The sequence below is a fragment of the Papio anubis genome, chromosome 5 (assembly GCF_008728515.1).
Source record: "Papio anubis isolate 15944 chromosome 5, Panubis1.0, whole genome shotgun sequence".
Taxonomy (NCBI): Eukaryota; Metazoa; Chordata; class Mammalia; order Primates; family Cercopithecidae; genus Papio; species Papio anubis.
Window position 1 is genome coordinate 83,599,209 of NC_044980.1, and position 27,612 is coordinate 83,626,820.

Genomic DNA, 27,612 nt, shown 5'->3' on the forward strand with positions numbered 1-27,612 from the left:
ACAGAAGAGAGAACTAGAGCTTGTGAGTAAAAAGAAAGCATTAATCTTCATATAATAAAATTCTCTTTTTTACATGGATCTTAAACATTAATTTTATGATTATTTTCCAGAGAATCAAAAATTGCACAAAATTAAGAGATCCTCTTCAGTAATAATTAATAAGAATCGATTTAGCTTTTCTCAGTGGGTAATTTATATTAAGAAAATTTCACAATCTCTCAAAGAGTTTTTTTTTCAGTAGTTCAGAAAATCCTTTCTAAATATATAAAATACTGTGTTTAATGACCTCATAATTTTAAAAAATTAGGATCAGTCTTATCCCTGACACAAGTCTCTTTATATTAAAGTTGATTCATATTAGAGAAGGTTACTGTGACTTTTGGAGGGTTTTGTGCAATTCATGTTTAGAAACAATAAAATTCACAGATAAATTCAAGGGACATTTTGTGTTACATTATTCAAGACTAAAGTAGTAAAAATTATTTTATATAATCCCTGGATGTCTCTATATCAGTGTCTTATATATTTCTCTTTGTAGGTGTTTTGTCTAAACACATTTTTAAAAATCTGATGAGTAACTGATTTTTATTTTTATGTGAAAGAAAAGTATAGAATGTAGGCAACAAATTATTGAATGTCCACTGTTCCTTTTGCTTTCTTTCAAAACCACGTTGTGTTTACTTCCTTTCTTACATAAAGAGTAAAACAAAACAACAACCAAAATACCAAGCAAACAAAAAAACCAAAAAGCAAAAACCAATTTACAACACACACACACACACACAGAGTCTAGATGACTTATGGTTTTAATGTATGTTTCAGACCTTTTCTTAAGAAAAGGTGTTTCATACGATAAAAAAAATCAGTAAAATATAATGCAGTGTAAATTGGAAATTTAAAAAAAAATTTTTTTGTCCTTAAGTAAGTTGTAAGCATTCAGTGGACAATCTTGAAAACAACTAAAGAAACAGAAACAGTGATGATAAACCAATGCTGTAGGAATCCATACAAACTTTGTTAGCTTAGTTGACAGTTTCTACTCTCAACTAAATGTTTAAAGAATGATTTCGATTATCCATCTGCAAATTGATAGTGACTATTCTTTATATTATTTCAAACTATTCATTTTTAAATCTTAGGTAACATTTGAAATTAAGCATAATTTTTAAGTGTTTATTTTGTTCTTCTTTTTCTTTCTCCTATGGGTAAAAATAGTACATAAGGAAGTACAAATCATGAGGTAGAAAATTTCAGAAATTATTGGGTCTTTTCAAATAGAGGAAGTTAGTTCATATATATATTAAAATGTTTTAATTTGATTAATAATTGGTGCATACTTGTATTATCTCATTTGTGTGTGAACAAGAATGAGCAAATTACATTTGAATGTTCAAGGACATTTAGTTAAATAAAATCTAGATACCATATTTTATCAAAAACTCCCTCTTAGTTTTGCAGTTTTAATGAAACTTGAGTGAAAGAATAAATGAATGCTGGCAAGTGTGATTACAATAAATCACAATACAATATTGCAATAAAAATAGTTAACAGTTTATTGTGATAACAGTTTGTAATTTTCTCTCAATGTCAAATCCGAGTTCAGATTCTCTATTTCAACTCAATATAGACAAAAGTTGCCCTGGTACTAAAAAACCTGTGGTGCTTTCAAATACCATGCTGGTTAAAAATATTCTATTTAGTTTTCCTCAGATCACAAACAATTTCATTATGCCAGTTTATTTCAGAAAAATTTTGGTATATGTGGTATATAACCCTATATTTATAAATGGTGCATTTGATTTTGAAAATGAAGCTATAGGGCTCTACATTTGACATGTGCTTTCAAGGCTGTTTGAAAATGGAATACACTGCAGATTTGGAAAAGTGTTTTGGTTTCCTGATAAAAGTTGTATTTAAGTAATATTTGACGTAATTAAAAGATATAATGATATGGCTTCTTTAGTATATTGCTGTGCAAATGATATAGGTATAGATTTCTCTAGTTACACAGTTTTGTTTTTTCTAACTCAAAGAATAACTGGCTTTAGATCTGAGAGGTTTTTATATTTTAAAAACCTAATTAAAGCTACTAAGTAATTATAAGCAGGGCTGAAAGAAATTTGTTCAGCTGCTGCGGTTTGTGAGCCTGTACAGTGCTTGGCAGGCATAAGCGCCTTGGAGGAGGCCTGGAAAGGAATGTTTTGAATGGGTCTTGACAAGCTTGCTGGCCATGGGGTCATCTTCCATAAGTGGGAACTGCTGAAGCTCTTGCTAGCATTTGTCAATAGCGAAGAATCCAGGGTGCAGAGTTCCCATAAAACCAGCATTACTAGCTCTTGGGAAAAAAAGGAAACCTTTCTTTAGCTTTATTTTTCCCTTGCCATTCTAAGTTTCTCGCAGGATTAGTGAGATTTTGGCAAATGGTGCCCTGCCTCCTGTTTTTCCCCTCCCACACTTCTTTCTGTGTTGACAGGGTAGAAACTGAAAGGTTTGTCGTGTATTTTGGGTAAGTGTACAAAATAATACCTTGTTTTTGGTGATTCAGTATTTTGTTTTGCAAGTGATTGTTTTTGGACAAGGCTGCTGTTCTGCATGATTACAGGTCTTGGGAAATTTTGCCTGTCCACCTGGCTGTGCATGCTTTGTGTGCAGTTTCATTTTCTAATGATAAGGGGAGCTTACACAAAGGTGTTTATTTATTTTTGGTCCTAAGAGTTTTGCACTGTGAATGCACTTAAAATATTTTGAAATTTAAGAATTAGTGTAATGACATTAAGAAGAACTTAAACTTTTTAAATTTCCTTGTAGGTACACATAACGTCAAGAACAATTATTGTGCTGTACTTCTGAAATTTTTACCCAACATATTTTATGAATCTTGTAGATTGTTTAACAGAGAATTAGCAATCAATTAACTGAACGGTTCCATTGGTTTTCTGAGTGCCTTTAAGCAATTTCTTGCTTATATCTCAGAGTCGTATACAGAACTTTTCAGAATTTACATTTCACGTAAGGGTGGCATATTTTAAGAAAGTTTAAAAATAAATTTATTTAATGGTCAGAATGGATTTTTATATTTTGCATTCTGAGCCAGTTTTTTGTTTCCTAGCTTCTATGGATATAATAACTTTTAATTAATGAGGATATTGATATAAACGATGGATAAATTTGCTATGAAAATCATAAGACTGTTTTAACAGTATAAAATAACTCTCCTATTATTTAGACTCTCTCTCTTCTGTGGTCACTAGCATGCTAGATATTATCAGATTTCTAAAAACTAGGGAAGGATGTCAATTCAGATTCTCTGTTAAATAGGAAGTGAGCTTTTCTTCTACATATTTCTACTTATGAATTGTGGTTTCATTGTGATTTGTGGTCTGAGCATGAATATATTTTTGGTTCAATAGGATGTGACATTTGGCAAGGTTTAGAGCAGCTTGCAGGATTGATAATTCTTAAGAGCCTGCTGGCTTTTTAACTCTCAGAATCTTGCAGTCCAAGTCCCTTTGATCATTCTAATTATGCTCTGAATGTTAAAACCAGAAATTTAAAAGACATATTGTTTTAATATGTTCTTTTGGAGATACATAGGAATTGGTATAACATGTCATGCATCTCAGATCTATTCTATTCTTTTTTTCTTATATTCCCTACATTTTCTTTTATACTAAAAGAAAAAAAGCACAGGTTGAAAATTAAGGAGAATAGAAGACAGTTGAAGCCACAACATATTCCTAAGATGTAATTACAATTGTGTTTATTTTTTATCAACGTGGCTTGCTTTAGTCCATTTAGTTATCCAGCTATTGTGTGCTCTATTCAGTTAGTATGATCTTATGTAATGAGTTTTAAAAATAAATTCAAGTGTATGTAAAATTGAAACATAATTTTGTTTTAAGATATCTTCTAACTACGTGTTACAAATTAAATTTGTCTAAAACTGGAATCAAATCTGCAAATTTTGATACTTTATTTAAATAAAATATATTGATGACATTTGGTTACAGTATTCTTGGTGTACATATGTAGTGTTTGCTTTTTATCAAATAAAAAAGCTGTAATGAATTCAGAAATAGAAGTTCTTTCATAACTGTTAGGAGTAAAACTGTTTTGATCTTAAATGATTTCAACACACGTAAATTCACTTAAGGTCTGATTCCTCATAGCCTTCCTTTTCTTAATCCTGAAGAGTTGCAAATATTGCCTTAAAAGCCTGCAAAATTCAGAAGTAAAACTGGAAGTAGCAGGTGCTATTTTTCCCTCTGACTTCTCTAGGGTTAACGTGGAAAACCAAGTGCTGAAATCTGGATATACTAGCTGTGACCTAATTATTTTGGAAAATGATGACCCTGGGGGAGTTTTTGAATTTTCTCCTGCTTCCAGAGGACCCTATGTTATAAATGTAAGTATGAAAAAAAACTTCCATTTATTCTGTGCTCACAACTTTAGAAGAATGATCTCAAAGATTTTGAACTTTTGTGGATTTTTTTTTTTTCAAGGAAGGAGAATCTGTAGAGCTCCACATCATCCGATCGAGGGGGTCCCTTGTTAAGCAGTTTCTACACTACCGAGTAGAGCCAAGAGATAGCAATGAATTCTATGGAAACACGGGAGTACTAGAATTTAAACCTGGAGAAAGGGAGATAGTGATCACCTTGCTAGCAAGATTGGATGGGATACCAGAGGTATGGGATTTTATTTTTTCTTTGTGTTTCTCTGTAAGATTGATAGTATTTGGTATATTATGAATATAAGTATTTTGAACATTGGCAAAGAGACAGGAAAGAGGTGGGCAAGAAAAGATTGAGAAGTACATAGATTTGGAAAATTTTTAACAAAAGATTAAAAAATGAAGACTCATTCAAATTAGAATGCTGTATTTTTGCCCCACATAAAGAAATAACAAACAGTCTTAGACTTTCAGTGTGTGATCAGTTTTCATCTCCTTTTAGCTTTATTCATGTTAAGGCTTCCTTTAGGTAATATGTATTGACTGAACTTTTAATGATGTGGTTTTAAACTGAAGAAATTTTGCTATAGCATTACTTTGTTGAAAAAAAGAAATTCAAGTTTCATATTAATGGAACCAGGTATAGTTCCGTTATGCTTACTCAGCAATACATGTGTAACTCTCAAATTAATTTAGTTTTATTCACTTTTGTAAGTTTAAATGACTAGATCATCAGTGATAACATCCACTTTTCTTAACATTTTAGAGTAGTATCATTGTTTCTCTTTTTCTCTTTTTGGACAATGTATACGTATTTCTGGTGTCTCTCTTAATTGATAGGAGAATGTTAATTTTAAAAGAAATGATATCACCTCTTTTGTCCTTTCAGTGAGTGAGTTATATGCTTCTGAAAATATGAGTATATTAATAATCTTGAATATTTATGTTTTTTAATTTGTTGTGAAAATGTCAACTTTATAATTTCCATACTTTGACACATTCATTTTAGTTGGATGAACACTACTGGGTGGTCCTCAGCAGCCATGGAGACCGGGAAAGCAAGTTGGGAAGTGCCACCATTGTCAATATAACCATTCTGAAAAATGATGATCCTCATGGGATTATAGAATTTGTTTCTGATGGTCTAATTGTGATGATAAATGAAAGCAAAGGAGATGATATCTATAGTGGTAATTTATTCTGTGTCTTCTATTGTATTTCTGTTTACTGAAGAAGAAATATAATTTTTTTAGTAACTAGTTATTGACAGTTGCTCACCCTGCCTTAGAAATTATACATAGTGCAGAATATTTTAGAATCATATTTAGGACCACGATTTTTAATTCTTACATAGTATTGTGATGATACTGATGACTTCAGTTATATTTTGATACCATTTAAGCATATGCAGTGCAACTCAAACACTCAAGAATGAGTCCATCCAAAAAGGAAGAACCTTAAAAGTAAGAACTATTGCTAGGGAACTATTGAGCTGACAGGAAATTATAAAGTTTATTTTTAGAGCAGTGTCTGTCTGAGTAAGGAAATCGCACTTGAGCATGCAGCTTCCTGTAACTGCTTTTAGCAGATATTTTTACAGGACTTTATGATAGGTGTGTCTAATTCATCATCCTTCTGTTTCCCATTCCGACTGACTCCTAAAATCCCAAACTAGAAGAGATTGAGTCCATTTATTTAATTAATTATATAGCTACAGAGGGAGGAACAGGCTAATATATTTTTATATGTACCTTAAAAACTGTGCTAAGCAAATAGTTGGCAGTTACTAAAAAGAGGTGTTGTTTTTATGTTTGTTTATTTAACAAATTTCTTTACTCATCATTTTAAAGTTTCGTATGTGTTCATATATATTATGTATGCTTCCATTTCACAGCTGTTTATGATGTAGTAAGAAATCGAGGCAACTTTGGTGATGTTAGTGTATCATGGCTCGTCAGTCCAGACTTTACACAAGATGTATTTCCTGTACAAGGGACTATTGTCTTTGGAGATCAGGAATTTTCAAAAAATATTACCATTTACTCCCTTCCAGATGAGGTAAATGTTGCATATAACTTTCTGCCTTACTTGTTGTAGTTGATCAATAATTATTTTTGATTAAATAATTAAGCATCTGGTAACGTATTTTGTGATAAAAGTTTCTGATAAAGAACTCAGGTGTGACAGTGTCTGACCATAAGCCAAAAGAGCAGTATTATGTTTTGGTCCCCCTGAAGACATGTTGAACTCTAGAACTGAGAGTGGTCAGTGACACTGCTCATGTATCCAGTATCAGGGCTTCTTAGTTGGAGAGGCGAAGCCCTTGGCTTGTATTTAGTCCCTCTGAATGCAAGGTCAGCTATCAAGTGTCCTGTGGTGCAGTCTCAGCATCAGGACATGGGGTCGCATGAGTCATGGACCAAACATGGCATTTCTTCTTACTGATAGTAAAGAGAAAGATCTTAGTAACAACAGGGAGTGAACCTTTCCTAGGAGAGTGACACTTAGAACGGATATGGAGACCAGTCCCCTTTCCCTCAGACCCATTCCTCAAGAGACAAAATTCTGACACCTTTCTGTTTTAGGGGGAGGGGAGCACCAGTTCACAGAGATGACGTGAAAAAGAAACAGTGTCCACCTGGGGATCCATGTAGGCTCAGAAATGTGGGGAATCAAATCTTGTTAGGACATGGAGTGAGGCCTTTATGACCCATGCAGGTGAAACTTCAGTGAGGTTTGTAAGAGGCCTTTGTGAGCTGGCTGAGCTTTAGTTACTATGACAAACTGCTCTAAGTGTTCAAAAAGTTATTTTTATGTTTCATCTTAAAAATCAACATGTTTCCCATTTTCCTGCAGAAATAATATGACCTCTGTGGTATATCTGTTTTTAGCTTATATAAGGCAAAATATCTATATTTCCATTAAATTTCATAGTTAGTCTAAATGAAATGGCTGTTTGTATGAATGCACATGAAAATTATTGTTTGGGGGGTCTGAGTCTTACCTGAATATGTTAGGGAAAGTTCTGCCTCCGAAAAGGAAATGAATAATAGTAGTGTTAATGGTGCTTAAAAAAAAAATACTCAATAATTTAAGAATATATAATGTAATTTATGTGTATAAGTCACCTGACTTAAAATATGTAACATTTTCCAAAGATTCCAGAAGAAATAGAAGAATTTACCGTTCTCTTACTGAATGCCACTGGAGGAGCTAAAGTGGGAAATAGAACAACTGCAACTCTGAGAATTAGAAGAAATGATGACCCCATTTATTTTGCAGGTGGTATTGCTATCTTATTTGAATGAGTTCACATATTTATTAAACAGTATATATATATATATACACACACACACATATATATGCACATGCATACATACATTTATATACATATATTTAGCAATTTTTTTCATTGAACATTTTCAATAAAGCACAATTGATGCTTGTTTAAAGATGATTTTGTAATTCATTCGAGTTACATTGTTATTTAATTTGAAGTTTTAACTAATACTTCAAAACTTTTTGAAGCAAAAAAAAAAAAAAGTACTGTTTTGTTATCTTTTTCCCCATTTCAAATTTCTAGGTATTTTTTTTCTTTTGTGCAGAAAAGAACACTTCTCCATGTGATTTCTTCAAATAACACAGTCTAGCTGGTTCAGGGCTAGATTATGTACTAGAAGGACCTGAGTATTGTGCCTAATGGATAGCCATGTACTATAATAACTAAACTAATATTTAAGGGAAATATTAATTAAAATGTCTTCATTTCGCCACTTTAACGCTTTCTTTAGAACTGTCTTTGGCCACCTGAGGCATCTTTTGGTTTTGTTTATGAAATGGTTGATGTGTAACTCTTTCTTGAATCCTTTTTGTCAGCTATATATGGATTAATTTACCCAATGCAGGAATTTTGTAGCCTTTTGTATTTTATTGATTTGTATTATTTCTGTCTTTTTTTTTTGTTTGTTTGTTTGAGATGGAGTATCACTCTGTCATCAGGCTGGAGTGCAGTGTTGTGATCTCGGCTCACTGCACCTTCTGCCTCCTGGGTTCGAGTGATTCTGCTGCCTCAGCTTCCTGAGTAGCTGGGACTACAGGCTGGCACCACCACTCCCAGCTAATTTTTGTATTTTTAGTAGAGACAGGTTTTCACCATGTTGGCCAGGAGGTCTTGGTCTCTTGACGTCGTGATCTGCCTGCCTCGGCCTCCCAAAGTTCTGGGATTACAGGCGTGAGCCACTGCGCCCAGCCTGATTTGTATTCTTAACTTTCAGTTAATGTGTACTTAATGAATTAACCTTACGTTCAACCTTCTGGTAACTGCTGCTACAAATAGAAAACATAAGCTCTCTGGGCCTGTTCTCAAGAAAGTTACATCCTCAACTTGGAAATGAGGTTTATGAAATAGTAGGCAGAGGATTTGAAATAGCATGCAATTTGCTGACAAATTCGATGTTGAAGATAATGGATTTTGTAGGACTTAAGGCAAGCGGACGGACGGCCATTGACTGTTGAAGTAATCAGAGGGGACTCATGTCAGAGTTGGGAACAGAGCTAATTATTTTGGCAAAGACACAGTAGAAGGTGTCTCTCTTGGAGGGCAGGGAGAAGCACAATGTGATCTGAAAATATGTGGTGGAATCAGAAAAGCTCACGTATTTTCTTTGTCGATATTTCAGAACCTCGTGTAGTGAGGGTTCAGGAAGGTGAGACTGCCAACTTTACAGTTCTCAGAAATGGATCTGTTGATGTGACTTGCACGGTCCAGTACGCTACCATGGATGGGAAGGCTACTGCACGAGAGAGAGATTTCATTCCTGTTGAAAAAGGAGAAATGCTCATTTTTGAGGTTGGAAGTAGAGAGCAGAGCATATCCATATTTGTTAATGAAGATGGTATCCCAGAAATGGATGAGTCCTTTTATATAATCCTCTTTAATTCAACAGGTAAGTAAATTATACTTTTTTGTGTGGCATATCTGCCTCAGTGCTTTAATAAGATGAAATTAAGCACTATAGTCCAATAATGAGGACAAGTAGGGCCTAACTGTATTTGTACAGTTCAAGAGCAAAATTATTTCATTGCTTTCTTGAGAAATGGGGTGAAGAATATATGTGTTGAACCTTTATGTATTTCATATACTTTATGACATCCTTTTTAACATTTTCTTTACAATATGGCACAAATAGAAAATTCTGATATATAAGTAAGTGAATTCTTACAGCTAAAAGTAACAGGCCTTGGGAATATGGCTTTTCTAGGTATTGCCTAGTCACCCAGCAACTTAAGGGATAGGTATCCTATAGCATTTTCCTTGGAGCAGGGTGCTGGCATACTTGGTTGGGAAGCTTAATTCTGTAGGCAGCTAACCTCAACTGTTTGATAATTCTCTGGAGCCATGGCCAAAATGAATGACAATCTGCAAGGGAAAAAGATGTGTTCGTCCTTCTTCTCCATACTATAAATGAAACAGGATGTTTTCACTCTACTTTTTGGGATTTGAGAATGTTTTGGCTCTACTTTCTGTAAATTGGAAAGGCCTATGGCTTCTCTTGGTATTTATTTTATTCTTTTAGCAGTACAAGGAGTTTTTTTTTCCTTGAACCTTTTGAGAGTAAGCTAAAGACATGATGCGCTATCACCCTAAATACATTAGTGTGTGTTCTCCCATAGAGATGCCCTCATGAGCTCTAACGTTTGCATCGGGTCGCCATGATGCCCTATCAACCTAAATACGTGTGCTCTCCCACAGAGATGCCCTCATGAGCTCTAACGTTTGCATCGGGGCTCCGTGATGCCCTATCTGCCACCCCCAGTGTAATGCCAACGTTGTGTTCCACCTTGTGCCTTTTGGACTGAAAGACTGAGGAAGAGAAAGAGATCTCTTAATTATTGTTTTAGCTGTGTCTTTCATTCTCCCCATCTTCTTGACTTTCTTCACTGCTGTCTCTCTTTCTATTCCCCTTTCTCTTTTTCTCCTTTTGTCTTTCTCTGTCTCTCATTTTTCACATAGCTTAACTAAGAAAACACAAAAGTTAAAACTAAAAACTATTATCCTGTGAGGAAAATTTGACTTTGTAGAATAAACCCACAAGGGCAGTTTCACAATTGCAAAAACCATCGTCAGCTCTTACGTAGACGAAAAACATTTGGTGAATCTGATCGTTGTTCTAAAATTTAAATGAAAGGAGTTGCTACAGATAAAAATAATTTTAGTGAAGTAAAAGTGGAAAACAAAGTTTTACTGTGAAATACAGAAAAGCGATGAAGGAATGACATTATTAGTAGTAGTAGTATTTTTTAATGGAGTCTCGCTCTGTCATCAGGCTGGAGTGCAGTGGTGCAATCTTGGCTCACTGCAGCCTCTGCCTCCCAGGTTCAAGTGATTCTCCTGCGTCAGCCTCCTGAGTAGCTGGGACTACAGGCACACACCACTATGCCAAGCTAATTTTTTAATTTTTAGTAGAGACGGGTTTTCATCATGTTAGCCAGGATAGTCTTGATCTCTTGACCCTGTGATCCACCTGCCTCAGCCTCACAAAGTGCTGGGATTACAGGTGTGAAAAATGATATTATCTTAATAGAATTTATTTACTCTAGAAATAAGTTCTTGTTGATGTATATTAACCTAATATGATTCTGGTAAACATTTTTGTCTCAAAAATATCACTGTGGTTAAACTATCATTAGGAAAAAAACACCAATATGGTTAAATAGTAAATGAATCAAAACATCTTGAACCTTTTGTAAAGAGTAGGGGAATTGACTTTTTTTTTTTCTTTTGAGATGAAGTCTCACTCTGTTGCCCAGGCTGGAGTGCAGTGGTGTGATCTCAGCTCACTGCAACCCCTGCCTCCTAGGTTCAAGCGATTCTCCTGCCTCAGCCTCCTCAGTAGCTGGGACTACAGGCTGGCACCACCACACCCAGCTAATGTTTGTATTTTTAGTAGAGATGGGGTTTCGTCATGTTGGCCAGGCTGGTCTAGAATTCCTGACCTCAAGCAATCTGCCTGCCTGGGCCCCCCAAGGATGCTGGGATTATAGGCGTGAGCCACTGTGGCTGGCTAGAAATTGACGCTTGAAAAAGAGGTTTAGTTTATTTTGTGAACTATGTCATTGGGAAAAAATATATATTAACATTTGATTTTGAGAGAAAGAGGGAGGGAGAACACAAGGTGTGATTGGGTTGCTGGCCTGAGGTATGTGTGCTACTTCATACTGCTGCTGCATTTGTCTTTAATATTTTTCCAGAAATGATGGCATTTGAGAATCCAATTACTTTAGTTAAGAAGGCTCAGATGACAAAAATCCCCAGAACTTGTGATTTTTAAATACATCCTTTCTTAGCTCTTTCCTCCTTTTCTTTCCTCCTTTATGATGTTGAAACATCAAGGACTGGTGGGACCCATGATGGGACACTGTAGAGGCAGCATTTCTGACATGACCTAGTGCTGGCAGTGGCTGTTTATCCTGATACTTATCATTTAGAGCATGTGCTCTGATATTGGGTCAAAGGATATGGCCATCCTTCAAGGCCTTGTTAAATATTGCCAGTTCATCTTGCAGAGAAACAGAATGAATTTTCAGCACCACTAGGACATGTTGCATTACAAATGCACATGATAATAGAACCCTGCCAAAATTAGGTTTTATTATTTTTTATTCATTTTTGTTAGATTTTATTATATGTTCTTTATTTATTGTCAGCATTTTCTACACAATGATTTGCCATTTTTATGTCTTTTTTCCATTGAATTATCAAGTGAAGTTGAGTACAGTTGTATATTTGTATAATTTTTTTTGATGACCTGATTTGCTATATATAATTTGTTTCTGTAATTTTAGCTGTAGGTGTTGTTGTATATATCTATTTTTGAAAGTGTTAGTTGCATCAGTTCAGCAATAAATACATTCTCTACAACAGTTACTGAGCATCTATTTTTCTAGGGCATGGAATTGAATAAGAATCATTAGTCCAAGGAGCTTATAGTAAAATTGTGTGTATGACTGTGTGTGTGTGTGTGTGTCCCAATATAGTATGATCATTGTTATGATAGATTGACAAAGAGCAAAGTGCCATGGGAGCACTCTGGAGAGGCACTTAGCTTAACCTGGGGATTCAAGGAAGAATTCCTGGAAGAGTTGTTGCTTGAGCTGGGTTCTCAGGAATGGTAAGTTAGGTGAGTGAAGATGAGAAGGACTTTTGCTCCCCTGTGCAACAGCTGGAGTAAAGGTGAAGAGATAGACACCACAGGGAAGTGATGAGAAGAGACCTAATGTGTAGGCAGTAACAGTGCCAATATGCTGTGCAAAGAACTGGAGTAGAAAAGAATCAAGCCCAGACCATGGAGATTGCTTTGTTCTATGTACAACCAGATCAAACTTTGCTGCCTGAAGGCAGAGATGTAAAGGGAAACGCTCAAGCCAGTGATTCCAGTGAACACAGACAGTAGTATTTTATGTTATCAGGTAATCCTTTATTATTTTAATGAAATAAAATAATCCACCTAAGAAATTTGAAAATAGAAGAAATTATGTTTTTGATTTCTAATTAAGCTATTGAAGCTATATTCCTTTTGTGAAGAAAAGTGTGTTTTTCAATAAAATAGTTGACTTGTAACTAAAAAACAAAATGGAAACTATTTCATCTTGAAATTAGACATTTCTCTCTCTTTGTATGTATGTTTGTACATATGTGTGTATATGTAAACGTCTTTGGGAAATATGGAGCAGTATTTTGCATTTATTGTATGACCTTCAGTGAGGAAATTCTCGCTGAAAATTTCAACTTAATTGTAAAATTTCTTAATTTAAAAACATAAATTTAATAACAAGTTAGCTACTTCTTTGTTATTTTGTCATTTCCACTTTTAGGTGATACAGTAGTATATCAATATGGGGTAGCTACAGTAATTATTGAAGCTAATGATGACCCAAACGGCATTTTTTCTCTGGAGCCCATAGACAAAGCAGTGGAAGAAGGAAAGACTAATGCATTTTGGTAAGCATATTTAGATAAGGCAAGTTTAAAATTGGATGAAATAAAACCATTAAGTATGTGAAATTCTGAAATATTCCTTCAAAATTTAAAAATTGGTTAAGAATTGAGTAATTTCAAAGTTGGCAGTCTGAATGAGTTGTAAACTTTTTTTATGCTGTTGCCGGTTATCTTAAAAAAAAATAACTTTAGCTGGTAAGCAGAAGTTATTCTCCCCACCCCTCTAATTCAAACTTCAATCCTTTTTGAGACTGAGAAACTTGAATTATTGAACATCTTCAGGAACTCTTCTCTCAGATGATATGTGAGTACCCCCACCCTGTACTTTGCTTTTGGAAAACTTTTTCCAACTGTCGTTTAGTATTTTTTGATGGAGCTTAGAATTTATCTTTCAGTTTGGATTTTGAAGACAAGACTTTTAAGACTGGTTCTCTTTATTAAAGTTCTACCTCATTCTTCTCTTCCCATGAAATTCTTCATAGCTTGCCTCATAGAACCAGCTGGTTGGTTTATTTAAAGATGATAAATAGTAAAAATATGTTTCCTTGATAACACAGGAAGCTCTCATTAGAGTAAGATTCCCTACTTAAAAATTTTCTTTAATTTATTTTGTAGGATTTTGAGGCACCGAGGATGCTTTGGTAGTGTTTCTGTATCTTGGCAGCTCTTTCAGAATGATTCTGCTTTGCAGCCTGGACAGGAGTTCTATGAAACTTCAGGAACTGTTAACTTCATGGATGGAGAAGAAGCAAAACCAATCATTCTCCATGCTTTTCCAGATAAAATTCCTGAATTCAATGAATTTTATATTCTAAAACTTGTAAACATTTCAGGTACTGTGTTTTTCTGTGTCTTATTTTATTTCCATGTCTTATTTATACTAAATTTTATATTTTATACTTAGATAATTAGAGCCATATACAAAATGCAATTGGTTTAGTATTTGTGTCATGACTATCTGATTTTAAATGTTAAAATACCCTTCTTGATTCAAGTGTTATTCTTAACATTCACTTTTTTGATATCTTAGTTTGGTTCAGTTTTAGGGATGGAGGCCTACATCCATCCTCAAACTTGCAAATAGACTTTCTCCACACCAACTATACTGTCTCCAACAAGATATTAGTGGAAGGTGGGAGGTAAGGATTCATGATAGCTTAAAGCTTGGTCTTTGTGTCACAATTTAAACAATCAATTTTCGCATCACTTTTGGTTTAAGCACAGAATTAAACCTTTCTAATTCATATACTCTTTTCAGGCTTGACTGATTATCAATAAAATTATGCTGAACCAATATTATTTTATATCCTGCCCCTAAAATGTGGTGAAAGCCACATGGTGACACTACTATTCATTGATAATCAGTAAATTATTTAACCAGAAGTTTGCTAAGCAAATTCTTTTTTCTTTATACTAGAAAGTACTTGAAATTCTAGTTTCTTACTCATAAATTTTCTTATTACAGGTGGATCCCCAGGTCCTGGGGGCCAACTAGCAGAAACCAACCTCCAGGTGACAGTAATGATTCCATTCAATGATGATCCTTTTGGGGTTTTCATCTTGGATCCAGAGTGTTTAGAGAGAGAAGTGGCAGAAGATGTCCTGTCTGAAGATGATATGTCTTATATTACCAACTTCACCATTTTGAGGCAACAGGGTGTATTTGGTGATGTACGACTGGGCTGGGAAATACTGTCCAGTGAGTTCCCTGCTGGTTTGCCACCAATGTTAGATTTTTTACTGGTTGGAATTTTCCCCACCACTGTGCATTTACAACAGCACATGCGGCGTCACCATAGTGGAACGGATGCTTTGTACTTCACCGGACTAGAGGGTGCATTTGGGACTGTTAATCCAAAATATCATCCCTTCAGGAATAATACAATTGCCAACTTTACATTCTCAGCTTGGGTAATGCCCAATGCCAATACGAATGGATTCATTATAGCGAAGGATGATGGTAATGGAAGCATCTACTATGGCGTAAAAATTCAAAGTAATGAATCCCATGTGACACTTTCCCTTCATTATAAAACCCTGGGTTCCAATGCTACATACATTGCCAAGGCAACAGTCATGAAATATTTAGAAGAAAGTATGTGGCTTCATCTACTAATTATCCTGGATGATGGCATAATCGAATTCTACCTGGATGGAAATGCAATGCCCAGGGGAATCAAGAGTCTGAAAGGAGAAGCCATTACTGATGGTGAGGGTTATCATTACAACTAGGACACTGAAATTTGAAGTTTGCGAAATTTTTCATTAAAATTTAGATTTTTTTAAAAATGCTAACATGTGTTTGAAAACTCTACTTATGCATTGGTTTAATTTATTTAATCAAAACTGTGTGCCTACCAAGATCATGATCAATTCTGTCCTGAGTGTTACAGAAATGAATCAGAGTTTTGCACTTGAAGAACCTGGAATAGGCACTAGCAGAGAGATGTGTGATATATCATGATACCTTGTAGGAAGAAAGAAAAAAATATGAAAGACGAACATTTGTCCTTCTGTGGGTAGTAGGAGAGATGGGAAGTGATATTCCTGGCAGAGGAATGAGCAAACGAATAGAAATGTGAAACGGCATGCTGTACCTGGGGAACTGCTGCTAGTTCAGTGTTGCTGGAGGTAGAGGGTGGTGGATGTGAAAAGAAAGCAGGAGAGAAAAATCACAGTGAAAAGTGATTATGGATTTATACTATCAGGAGGTAACTTTGTGAATTCTGTGGAGTGCTTTGAAGAGATAATCTTTGTTGTCTTTAAACTAGATCATATGCTGATTCCTGAAGAAGCACATTTGTGTGTGTGTGCACACAAATACTGGTTATCCGCATTATGGTCACCATTTCCTCTCAGCCCCTCCATCCTATGATTTTGTTCCTTTTTATATCTAGTGGAAGATAGAGTAGAGCTTATATGACTATAGCTTAATAGAGTATTTTTCTCTGAACCTCTTACATTAGTTATTTGGTTTTTTTGTTTGTTTTTTTTTGTTTTTTGTTTTCTCCCAGAGTGGGGGAAAAAGATAGGCAATGGAAACATGCACATATCTACCAATTTCAATCCCATGGATTTTGCTTACAAGCACTTTGTGGTATTATCCACTTTTTGGCTGTGTGAATACCTGCAAGTATCTGTTAGCTTTGATTCTTTTGGTGATGGTACTGGTGGTGGAATGAGAATGGAAACGATTGGGGGAAGTGGGAGCTGGTATTTTTTCCTCTGGCTTACTGCAAAGGAACTTGTTATTTTTGTAATTTGCAACTTGGAAAGATAATTTTTAAAGTATATATAAAGTTATTGAACTGTAATGTACTTTATATTATAAAAAATACAAAAGTATGCATATTGTAAGTGTACAGATAAATGAAATTTTTAAAACTTAAATTAATCAGTTTCAGCACTCATGTAATCAGCCTCCAGACCAAGAAACAGAGCATTCCAGAAGCCCCCTTTGACTCTTCTCCAGTTGCTAACTCAGCATCCTTCCTACTGACTATTGGCATTTTTAAGAGCTTAAGATTCGCTCTTCCTGTTTTTAAATTTACATAAATAGAGCTGAACAATATATACACTTGAATGTCCGGCTTCTTTTGCTCAGTATTGTTTGTGAAGTTCATCCATATTTTTGCCGGTTGTAGATATTCATGCTCATTACCATATAGAATTCTCTTACGTTACTGTAACACAATTTGTTTATTAGTGCTACTTTTAATTTCTGTTTGGGTTGTTTTCAGTTCTGTCTATTACATATAGTACTTCTATGGATACTCTTATACATGTTTTTTGATGAACATATGCCTGCCATATGCATTTCTGTTGAGCACATTCCTGGGGATGGAATTGCTGAATGCCAGTGTGTGCAAATATTCGGTTTTAGTAGATAATGCCTATCCATTTTCCGAAATAGTCAAACCTAATTATACTCTTACCTCTAGTGTATGAGAGTTCCACTTCATTAATGCTTAGCTTCTTCCATCTTTACTTTTGGTTTGTAGTGGTATCTCACAGTATCAAAAAAGTGTATTTTTTAAAAAAAATTCTATGTTAAATATAGAAAGATTGTAAAGTACACATATACAACAAAAATGGAAATCATTTACAATAAAAATCATTTACAATCATTACAAGAATCATTTACTGTCATTCAGAGATAGCCACTATAAACATTAAGCATACTGTTAACATGTTCATATACACACACTATATACATATTTCACAATTTTTCTTCTTTATTGTCAAAACAATACAGGTATATTCCATGAAATTTGAGAAGTACAGAATAGCATTAAGATGCAGAGTGAAAGCTACCATATTCCTTCCATGAACCACTGTAACATACTGGCATTTTTATAACTTTTATTTTCAATGATTTAGCATTGTAACTTTAGTAGTTAACACTACAAGTAGAGAAATAATGATCACGTTTGTTCCAGAGAATTAGTCATAGAAGCAAAGTGCTTAGAATCCTCAAGTTTGTATAGTGTTTTACATTTATAAGGCATTTTCCATACATTACCTAATTTGTACTTCATAATAATTCAATATATTAAATAGAGGTCAGAGTCAGTAAATAAATTCGCTAGCATCACACAGGCAAGTAATAGAGGAACCAACACCTGAAAATAAGCCTTTAACTCCTAGGTCAATATTCCTTTTAACATATCATAGAAACAAAACCAAAGGAGAAGTGATCATTTCTATATCCTTGACTCCAGATAGTATCCTAACAGTGAGAACCATGATGTGGTTTTGTGAGAATCAGGGGAACTTGAATCATTTTAGTTGCCAGATAATTCAGTAGAAGAGACAACATCGTAGGATTTCCCATCCAAACTGGAGCTCCAGTGAACAGGTGTTTTTGGTTTGCTGGGCAGGAAGGTGTTCTCTGTAGTCGGTATGGGAGCAGTCATGACAGTAACATGCCAGACACTTGTGACTACCCTGAAAGCCATCTGGGTGGAGATTTGTGAACAGCCTCCATTGAGGCTATTGACAAGAAATATTGTTTGTACTTTTTTTTTTCCAGAATCTCTGCCAATATCTCATCTTACGTAAAGATCTTACATAAATATCTTAGTTGAGTTATTAGAGTACAAACAAGTAAAGAAATGAGAACTAGTGGAAACATGAAAAGGGTAGTTATTGAGATATAGTGACACAGTTGGGCTGCATGTTATTATTATTTTAAAAAGTCCGCAAGACTTACACACAATGTTTCTGAGAAGAAATATTTCTATTTCTACATCTATTCTATTAGTTGTTTGGATAGAGAGATGTATTTGTCCTGTAGAAATACTTTTTATGAATTCTCACAACTTTTAACTCAATGAGTGTCTTAACATATCAAGCCTTGAAGTTCTTAAATAATAGTATAATACTGAAGTTTAAAAATTGTGATGAGGCTAGGTGTAGTGGCCCTTGCCTGTAATCGCGCCTCAAGCGATCCTCCCATCTAAGCACTTTGGGAGGATTGCTTGAGGCCAGGAGTGTGAGACCAGCCTGGACAACATAGCAAGACCCTGTCTCTTAAAAAAAAAAAAAAAGAAATTAAAAAATTAGCCAGGCATGGCAGTGGACTCCTGTAGTAGCGTCCTTGCTACTTGTTAGTCTGAGGTGGTTGGATTGCTTGAGCCCAGGAGTTTGAGGTCACAGTGAGCTATTACCATGCCATTGCACTCTAGCCTGGGTAAAAGAGCAAGATCTTGTCTCTGAAGTAAATAAATAAATAACTTAATTAATTAATTAAAATTGATGAAATTAAGTCCATTTTTAAATGTGCAAGAGTAAATTTTAAAATATAGAATAAATTTATATCTAAATACACACATGCACATACATGTATACATGTGTATGTATGTGTATGTATATGTTCAGATACTTTTTTCTAGAAATGTTGACAGACTGATATAAGTTACCTTTAAGGATATTATCTAATTTGAAGATAGTTACCAATTCTTTTAGTACAAAATATCATAAATCCTAGTGATTATGGATTCGTTTTTAAAAATCATAATAGAAGATAATATCCAATTTATTGTATACTAGTTACGAAAAAGTTTTATTTATCCAAGAATATCTTTCAGTAAAAGTGGCTTACTTTCTGAATCACACTTATAATTTAGGACAGGACACTTGAAAGTATTGTAGCATTTACACTTGTCTCTAATTTCAGGTCCTGGAATACTGAGAATTGGAGCAGGGATAAATGGCAATGACAGATTTACAGGTCTGATGCAGGATGTGAGGTCCTATGAGCGGAAACTGACACTTGAAGAAATTTATGAACTTCATGCCATGCCCGCAAAAAGTGATTTACACCCCGTTTCTGGATATCTGGAGTTCAGACAGGGAGAAACTAACAAATCATTCATTATTTCTGCGAGAGATGACAATGATGAGGAAGGGGAAGAATTATTCATTCTTAAACTAGTCTCTGTATATGGAGGAGCTTGTATTTCTGAAGAAAATACTACTGCAAGATTAATAATACAAAAAAGTGACAATGCAAATGGCTTGTTTGGTTTCACAGGAGCTTGTATACCAGAGGTAAGTAGTGAGCTTGGAGAATTTTGGAGTTAAAAAATTCATTGTAGGTGAATTTGTTTGGGACTCGGCTTTCTTTCGTTTGGTAAGATTGATTGCGCATCTACTCCAAGTCCAGAAGTATGCTAGGCCAGTGATTGCAAATATAAATTACAAAATTCTTACTCTTAGGAGTTCACCCTTTGAATCAACTTAATGAGCCAATAGAAGTAGTAAGTTAGCAAATGAAACTTTAGCAATTCGCCTTAAAGTTAATGCTCTTCAAAGAATGCATGTTTATATTCCACCTATTTATTTTTTGGCTAGTGTTTTGGATGCCATTTAAGTGAGTGAATGAAATAATATATGTTGAAAGCTTGTATGAATAATTGTATTTGCAACTTTATTAAAATATGATTTTTTGAGGTTTTATTTTTTTACACGTGAAATGTACTTGAGTAGTCAGTTATAACTTTCTTCCGTGTTGGGTGTAAATGCCTTTCTTATCAACCATCTTGGCCAGCTTAATTCATTAGGCTGTCTTACTGTCCTTATCAGTTCTTTCCATGTTTTCAAAGATTCGTAATCATCTTGGTTTCCTGTTCAGTAATGTGAGAACTCATGAAACTACTTCCCAGGTGTTGTGTGTGACAGCAACAGCTTGGTGGCCATGAAAGGATGCCAAGGAACAAGAGTCTTTCTTTTTGCAGTTGATTCTAATTGGTTTAGAAGGGTGTATAAGTAAATTGAAATGATTTTTAAAAAATGGATGAGTAGAATTTGAAAAAAAAAATCTAGGTCATAGGCTCATTCTAGCTTAAACTGGGATGCCTGCCTCTCTGGAGTGTCTTTCTTGCCACTTGAGCCCTTTGGTTTAGTGACAGTCATAAGAGATCTTCAAATAGTGTGATCTTTTTTTTTTTTTTACATCAGAAATAGAATATCCTAGACTAGCAATAGCAAATGTCATACAAATCTACAACTTGAAAAAGAAAGCTGTTTACATATAGTGGATAATACCTTTAAATAAGTATTCAGCTATCAAAGAATTTTCACATATTGCGTTTTATGCACCTTTCTGATAATCCATAATACAGGTGCAATATTAACCAGTGTGATAGTGATATTAACCAGTGTGATTATTTTGTATAATGTGTGTCAACATTTTGAAGATCTGTATAACCAGTAACTAATATTTTTTAAGTAATCAATGCATATTGTTGCAAATCATGCCTGAGTAAAAGACTGTTTCCAAGTACAAGGTAGACCAGTGGATTTTAAAGTACTAGAGTATGTTTCCAGGTTGCAACTAAATGCTAAGAAACTGCCACTTGTCAAATTTTGGATTTTGGTATAATATCAAGGAAAAATACCCATAATTATCTGAAAAGACTAGTAAAATCCTCTTCCTTTTCCTGTTACACACATGTATATATAAGGCTGGATTTTCTTTATACCCTTTAACCAGAGTAAAAGATAGAAACAGACAGGCTGGGCGTGGTGGCTCACGCCTGTAATCCCAGCACTTTGGGAGGGTGAGGAGGATGGATCACGAGGTCAGGAGATTGAGACCATCCTGGCTAACACTGTAGTTCTTTCCCATAAAATATGTTGTTTATGTGAGCATAACTTATTATTGCTGTCTTAAAATGAGTTATCAATCAATATTTAAATTTTTTAGTTTTTCATTTGTAATATGGAAAATATCAGCAGATTTTAATGACATCAACAAAAAACTCTCTGGGATTCTCAGTAGTTCTGATGTGTACAGGAGTCCTGAAACTAAAACATTTGAGAACTGCTGGTTTACTCTGTGCTTGTAACTATCTTTAGAGTTTAAATTTTATGATCACTTGCCTCATTTTTAGAAATAAAGACTACAGCCACTTCCATAGATTCTTCTCTATTATGTTGTTGCAATGACATTGACAATTTAACTTTTAAAAAAAATTCCTTCAAAATTTCTGAATGCAGTAGAGACCTGTAAAGACTCTGGGCTGGGCACGGTGGCTCACGCCTGTAATTCCAGCATTTTGGGAGGCTGAGGTGGGAGGATCTCTTGAGCCTAGGAGTTTGAGAACAGCCTAGGCAACATAGTGAGACACCTTTGTCTATTTTAAATTGAAATAAAAATTTTAAAAATTTAAAATAGGCCTTCTGAGTTATGTTATGCTTTTACCTTTTCTGTAGATTAATATGACATAAAGTAATATTAAGGTTAAAATGGTAGCATAGTGAAATCTTAAATAGTGAAAATATGTAGACTATGGCATAGCTTGCTATTTGGCACATTGGAAGAGAAGGTAATTATTCTGTGAATTGTTTTCTACCAACCAGGTACACTATGTCCTGGCAAAGAGCAGGTGGTTAATAAACTATAATTAAAAGAATGAATAAAACCTGTGAAGCCGTTTAGAGTCCTGGTGAGGCATGCCAGATAGTGCTTTGGATTCCCAGTGGGATCTGTGTTGAACAGAAGATGGATTTTGTTAGTTCTATAGCCTACTAACCACATTCTCATGTTTCTTCCCCATATTTCGTTATTCTATATACTTCCTATATTATTTTCTCTCTACCATATTTTAACACTGTTTTTACGTGTCTTGCCAAATTGTATACCACATAATTATAAATTAATGAAGTTGCTTTCATAGTGTCTCACAGAACTTGCTAGTCTTATTACTTGCATTATATTTTATATTTATAAACTGTGGCTTTATTTTATATGAAATATATTTTGTATTTATAAGCTTTGGGAAGATCTTGTGAAAATAAAAATATCATTTCGACTTGGACTGTATTTGTTTTTAAGTGCCTACCATATGCTATGTGAATAGATTCCTTTGGATATAAGTGATATTGGTATAATCCGATATCACCAATCATCACCCATGCATGAAACAAAATTAAAAATTAATTGGATTTGTAGCTTTAATTTTCTATTGCAATAGAGAAGGCCGATTCATGGTTCAGAATACTTTTTCTAAGAAAAGAGATTTCAAAAACTCTTCTTACTGTTTCTGTTTATTATTACTGTTCTGATGATCTGAATATTTGGCAAATTCTTGACTTAAAAGAGGAGACGGTAGTGAGTATTATTGTTTCTAGTGAGATACTGTGTGGGGATAGTTTGATGATTATTATGGATGTTAGGCCCCTTCCTCTAGTGGCCTAAATGTTTGTTTGTATCATAATTCTAAACTCAATCAGATGAATATTTTAATATTAGAAAAAAGGTTTAGATATTTATTTTCTATGTCCTGTGCGTTTCTGTATTAATAATTACATACTGGAGTCCAGTATTTCTAAAAGTGTTGCCCTTGGATGACCTTGTCAGAAATACCTAATGCTTATTACTGGACATCATTCCTGACTCAGGACCCCATTCCTGGATCACAGTCTCTGGCTGGGGGACAGGGGAAATTTAAGCTGAATTAGAAAATCTGTTTAAATGAAAGTTTTCATATATAGAGTATACACAAAAACAGAGAAGATAAAAGAATGAGTCCCAGTGTACTAGCTTCAATAATTATCAGCCTTTTGTCAATATTGTTTAATCATTTTTGGTTAAAGTACTTTGTTTTTCTTGAGACGGAGTCCCTGTCCCCTAGGCTGGAGTACAGTGGCAGGATCTCGGCTCACTGCAAGCTCCGCCTCCCAGATTCATGCCATTCTCCTGCCTCAGCCTCGTGAGTAGCTGGGACTACAGGCGCCCACCACGACGCCTGGCTAATTTTTTGTATTTTTAGTAGAGACGGAGTTTCACTGTGTTAGCCAGAATGGTCTTGGTCTCCTGACCTCGTGACCGCCTGCCTCAGCCTCTCAAAGTGCTGGGATTACAGGTATGAGCCACCGTGCCTGGCCGGTTAAAGTATTTTTTTTAAAGCAAACCTTAGGCATTATGTGATTTCTCTGTAAATTCAGAAATATTAAAGGTGAATTTGCACTGAGAATCCTGGCGGTTTTTTTAATAGACCCTTGACATTAGAAAGCTCTTTTATAACTTAAAAAGTTTACTTTATTGAACAAAATATTACTTCATTAAATTTTCTATAAAATGTTGATATATAGCATATAACTGTACATTCTTTTATTAGATATGAATAGTGATTTTGTAAAACTGAAAATATTCAGGAAGCTGTAGGTTTTGATGAAGGTTTTAGTAAATAAAAGTATAGTTAGGTAACTTTTCCCTGTAACTTTTGCAAACAAAATCCTCATCTTAGTCCTAAATGCTATCTGGTAATGCTTACTGACTTGATAAAAGTTTAAGTTTGTAAAAGAAACCATCATACATTTCTTAGTATCTCTTTGGATCTATTTAACTCCTGCCTCTTGCTGAAAAGGGAAAAGATTTAATATTTACGTATTAAGATTAATGGTTTATTAATTTAACTCATGAGATGTTATGATCTCCATTTTCAGAAGAGACTGCGAATGCTTGATAAGTGGTAGAATGAGGAAGCTCAGGACTGTTTGACCTTAAAGCCATACTCTTTCCGTCACACATTTGCTCATGTACCATTCTGCTAGCATGAAAATCCTGACGTAGATCCCTAAGTGGAAATTAAATCTGATGTTGTATTGACACATGGGTCTCAAGCTGCATCTTCCTCTTCTGTCCAACATCTTAAGGTTGGAGTGCCCCACCTTCAGGACAGTCAGTTCTGCCATGACATGATGGATGGATTCTTAAAAATCATCACACTTTGCCAGATGCATAATGAGAAACACCGAACTTATGGAAAAGATGGGGTTAGGAAAACACTGCTCAAGAACTTGGTCATTGACACTCAAAAAAAATAGGGACCTGATAAAAATGTGCACACTAAGTATTTAATACTTATAAAACACAATAAATATGACATATTAATTTAAAAACTTTAAGTTTATTTGTAGAAGTGGGCATCAGAAGGAGTGCAGCTTGTGTGTCATTGTGAAATGATAGAATGAGCATTATCTAAAATTGGAGGAAAATTATAACACTAGATGTGGTTAAGTGTGGCTAGTAACACAGATGTTGAACTGAGTAGCTGGTAGTTGTTGGAGGTATGTGTTTGAGGTTTGTGGCTTGTTTCAGGTGGGCACAATTTTCTGTGTCCATCATGTTTCTTATGGATGAAATAGCACTTACAAGCAAATGCAAGTTGCAGCTGTTTTCAAATTGTTCCTTAATATGTTATCAATTGCATTGGAACAATTTCATGATTTCAATATAAGGGTTATAGCAGAATTGAATGTAGTTGGTCCTCTTCTCCTCTCCATCTACACTCCCCCTGTTCTCGCAACTGGTTTTCAAATACCATTTGTATAATTATATATTTATCCACCGATTTTATATGGCTTTAAATATCATTTATATATTGTTAACTTCCAAATTTATGATGTCAAGCTCATCTTTTCTCTAAAATATCAGACCCATTTCTTTAGTTACAACTTGATGCATTTCTAGTATGTTTATTTCATAGACACTTCAAATTAGACATATTTTAAGCCCTTTGGTTCTTACCCAAAACCTGTGTCTGACTCATACAGTAGGAAAGTCAAGCCCACTTCACAGATGCCTGGGCTTCATATGTTGCTACTTGCTGTAAGTGGGCTGATGCCTCTCTAGTGCTCTAATCAGAGGTGTTTCTTAAGGTCAGAGGGCAGAGCCGTAAACCATCCACTTAGCCATTCATCTTTTGTGATTGGAGAAATGGCCTGAAGTATGAAGCTACATTCAACCCTGAGCAGTGTTCGTGGTGTAGTTGATTGGTTAGGTGCTTGGAAGAATCAAGACTAGAGACAAAGATGTTTGGGGAGGAGTCATGTGAATAGATTGCCAGGAGTCAACACTGAATATGAGGGGGTGTTTCCCAAAAGGTTCTTAACCGTGAAATCAGAGTAAGGCACCATTGCATATCGGCCAGACTCTCCTTTGTCACCACAGTGCCATTAACAGCATGATGGCAGGGATGGAGGTTATGCATAGGTCTGACAGCATGAGCTCCCTCTTACCAAGACTAATGTAGCAAGTGGTGGTTGCTGAATGTCCAAACAGTGAGCAGCAGATACCAAAGCTAAGCACTTCTCAATAAACCATTTACTGGTACATTGATCCCAACCAGACTTTATCACTTCAAAGGAAACAACAATTCATTCTTACTGGAGTTAATACTTTAGCTAATGTATTTACTTTAGCCTCCTACTACATCCTAATACAAGCACCATCATCTGAAGGCATAGAGAATGCCAGCTTTAACCACATGGAGACCTGCATCACATGGCCTCAAAAGGACTAATATGAAGGAGGTGTAGCAATGGGTACGTAGTCATAGGACTGATTCACTGGCCTCACCATATACCACGTTACCTGAAGTAACTGGCCTCATACAATTGAATGGCCTGCTGAAGACCTAGCCATGGTGCTGGCTTAAGGACAGCTTCTTGGAAGGTTGAAGTATTGTCCTCCAGGATTCAGTATGTGCATTCAATGACTGGTATCTGTTTCTGTGTCCCCAATAACTAGAATACACAGGCTCAGGAAACAGGAGGTAGAAGTGAGACTGACCCCTGTCTCTACTACTTTTAATGACCTGCTGCCTGAATTTGTTTCCCACTTTAGGCTCCACTGGATTAGAAGTTCCGGTTCTGGCAGTGGGGCTGGGGGAAGAATGTGCCTGCTAGGAGACACCTGAGGGCACCACTGACCTATCACCTGCTTGTTTTGGGCCTCTCATGCCCATGGACCAGCAGGCAAATAAAAGAGTTAGAATGTTGCCCCAGGTGTACTTGATCCTCTTTACCATGAGAACACCTGGGTTGCTGTGCTGCTCAGTGAAACTCAGAGGATTTGCTGGAACGTCTCCTGGTGACTCCACATTCATTGATAACTTTCGACTATTGTCGATTTGTAGACAAATCCCAAATCTGTCCTCTCCAAAATGTCAGCACCAAAATGGCTCTATCTTATGCTGATCAGAGATGCTTATGGTTCATATGAAAAATACAGAATGACATTCTATATATTAAAACTTGTATTTTTATCTGTATTCATTTTTGGTTCTTTTTTCTCCAAATTATATATTTGCTAACATAAAAATAAAATTGAATTGAGAAGCTGAGGATTTGACAGTAGGAAGGCCTTACTCTAAATGATATTCCAACTGCTTCCACCATAGAGTTTTTAAGAATTATCTTAAGTGTTTAGATAAAAAATTTTCCACTTGAAAAAAACACCTCTAGGTTTATATGGTAAAAACACCAACAAATATATTAAGCATGGCATAAGATACCTTCTTTGATCTGACTGTTGTTCCCATACTAGGCACTTCTCAAGGCTCTCCCCATTTGGCACTTCATGCACCCCTGCCAAAATGATACCACCAAATATACTATATTGCTTCTTATGTCTGTGCCTAGAAAGTTCTCCCTGATGTCATGTTCCTCCCCCTACCCCGAACCCCCACCCTTATTTGGTCTGTCTGTGCTGAGCCCATTATAAAATTGCAAGTTTGTCTTTCTGTTTAGAATTATACTTATCCAGAGAAAGGACTACACATTAAAAAATATTTTGCAACCATACCATATGGCACGGTGGTTGGAACACAGAGACATCAACGAATGAATTACTTGTGCAGTTCAGAGATTA

The 27,612-nt window shown here is 35.2% G+C and overlaps 1 protein-coding gene across 4 annotated transcripts in view; it reads left to right on the forward strand.

Moving 5' to 3' along the window:
- ADGRV1 (adhesion G protein-coupled receptor V1) overlaps positions 1–27,612 on the forward strand; it is a 585,058-nt gene that overhangs the window by 70,001 nt on the left and 487,445 nt on the right. For 3 of the 4 annotated variants that reach the window (XM_031666293.1, XM_031666294.1, XM_031666295.1), the window contains exons 12-21: positions 4,279–4,405; positions 4,503–4,688; positions 5,463–5,643; positions 6,348–6,511; positions 7,612–7,735; positions 9,133–9,399; positions 13,328–13,454; positions 14,067–14,284; positions 14,917–15,660; positions 19,630–20,003. In XM_031666293.1, the coding sequence (XP_031522153.1) occupies positions 4,279–4,405; positions 4,503–4,688; positions 5,463–5,643; positions 6,348–6,511; positions 7,612–7,735; positions 9,133–9,399; positions 13,328–13,454; positions 14,067–14,284; positions 14,917–15,660; positions 19,630–20,003 (2,512 nt within the window). Of the gene's footprint in view, positions 1–276; positions 2,507–4,278; positions 4,406–4,502; positions 4,689–5,462; positions 5,644–6,347; positions 6,512–7,611; positions 7,736–9,132; positions 9,400–13,327; positions 13,455–14,066; positions 14,285–14,916; positions 15,661–19,629; positions 20,004–27,612 lie in introns of those variants that run through there. The other variant, XM_031666296.1, reaches the window with a different exon arrangement.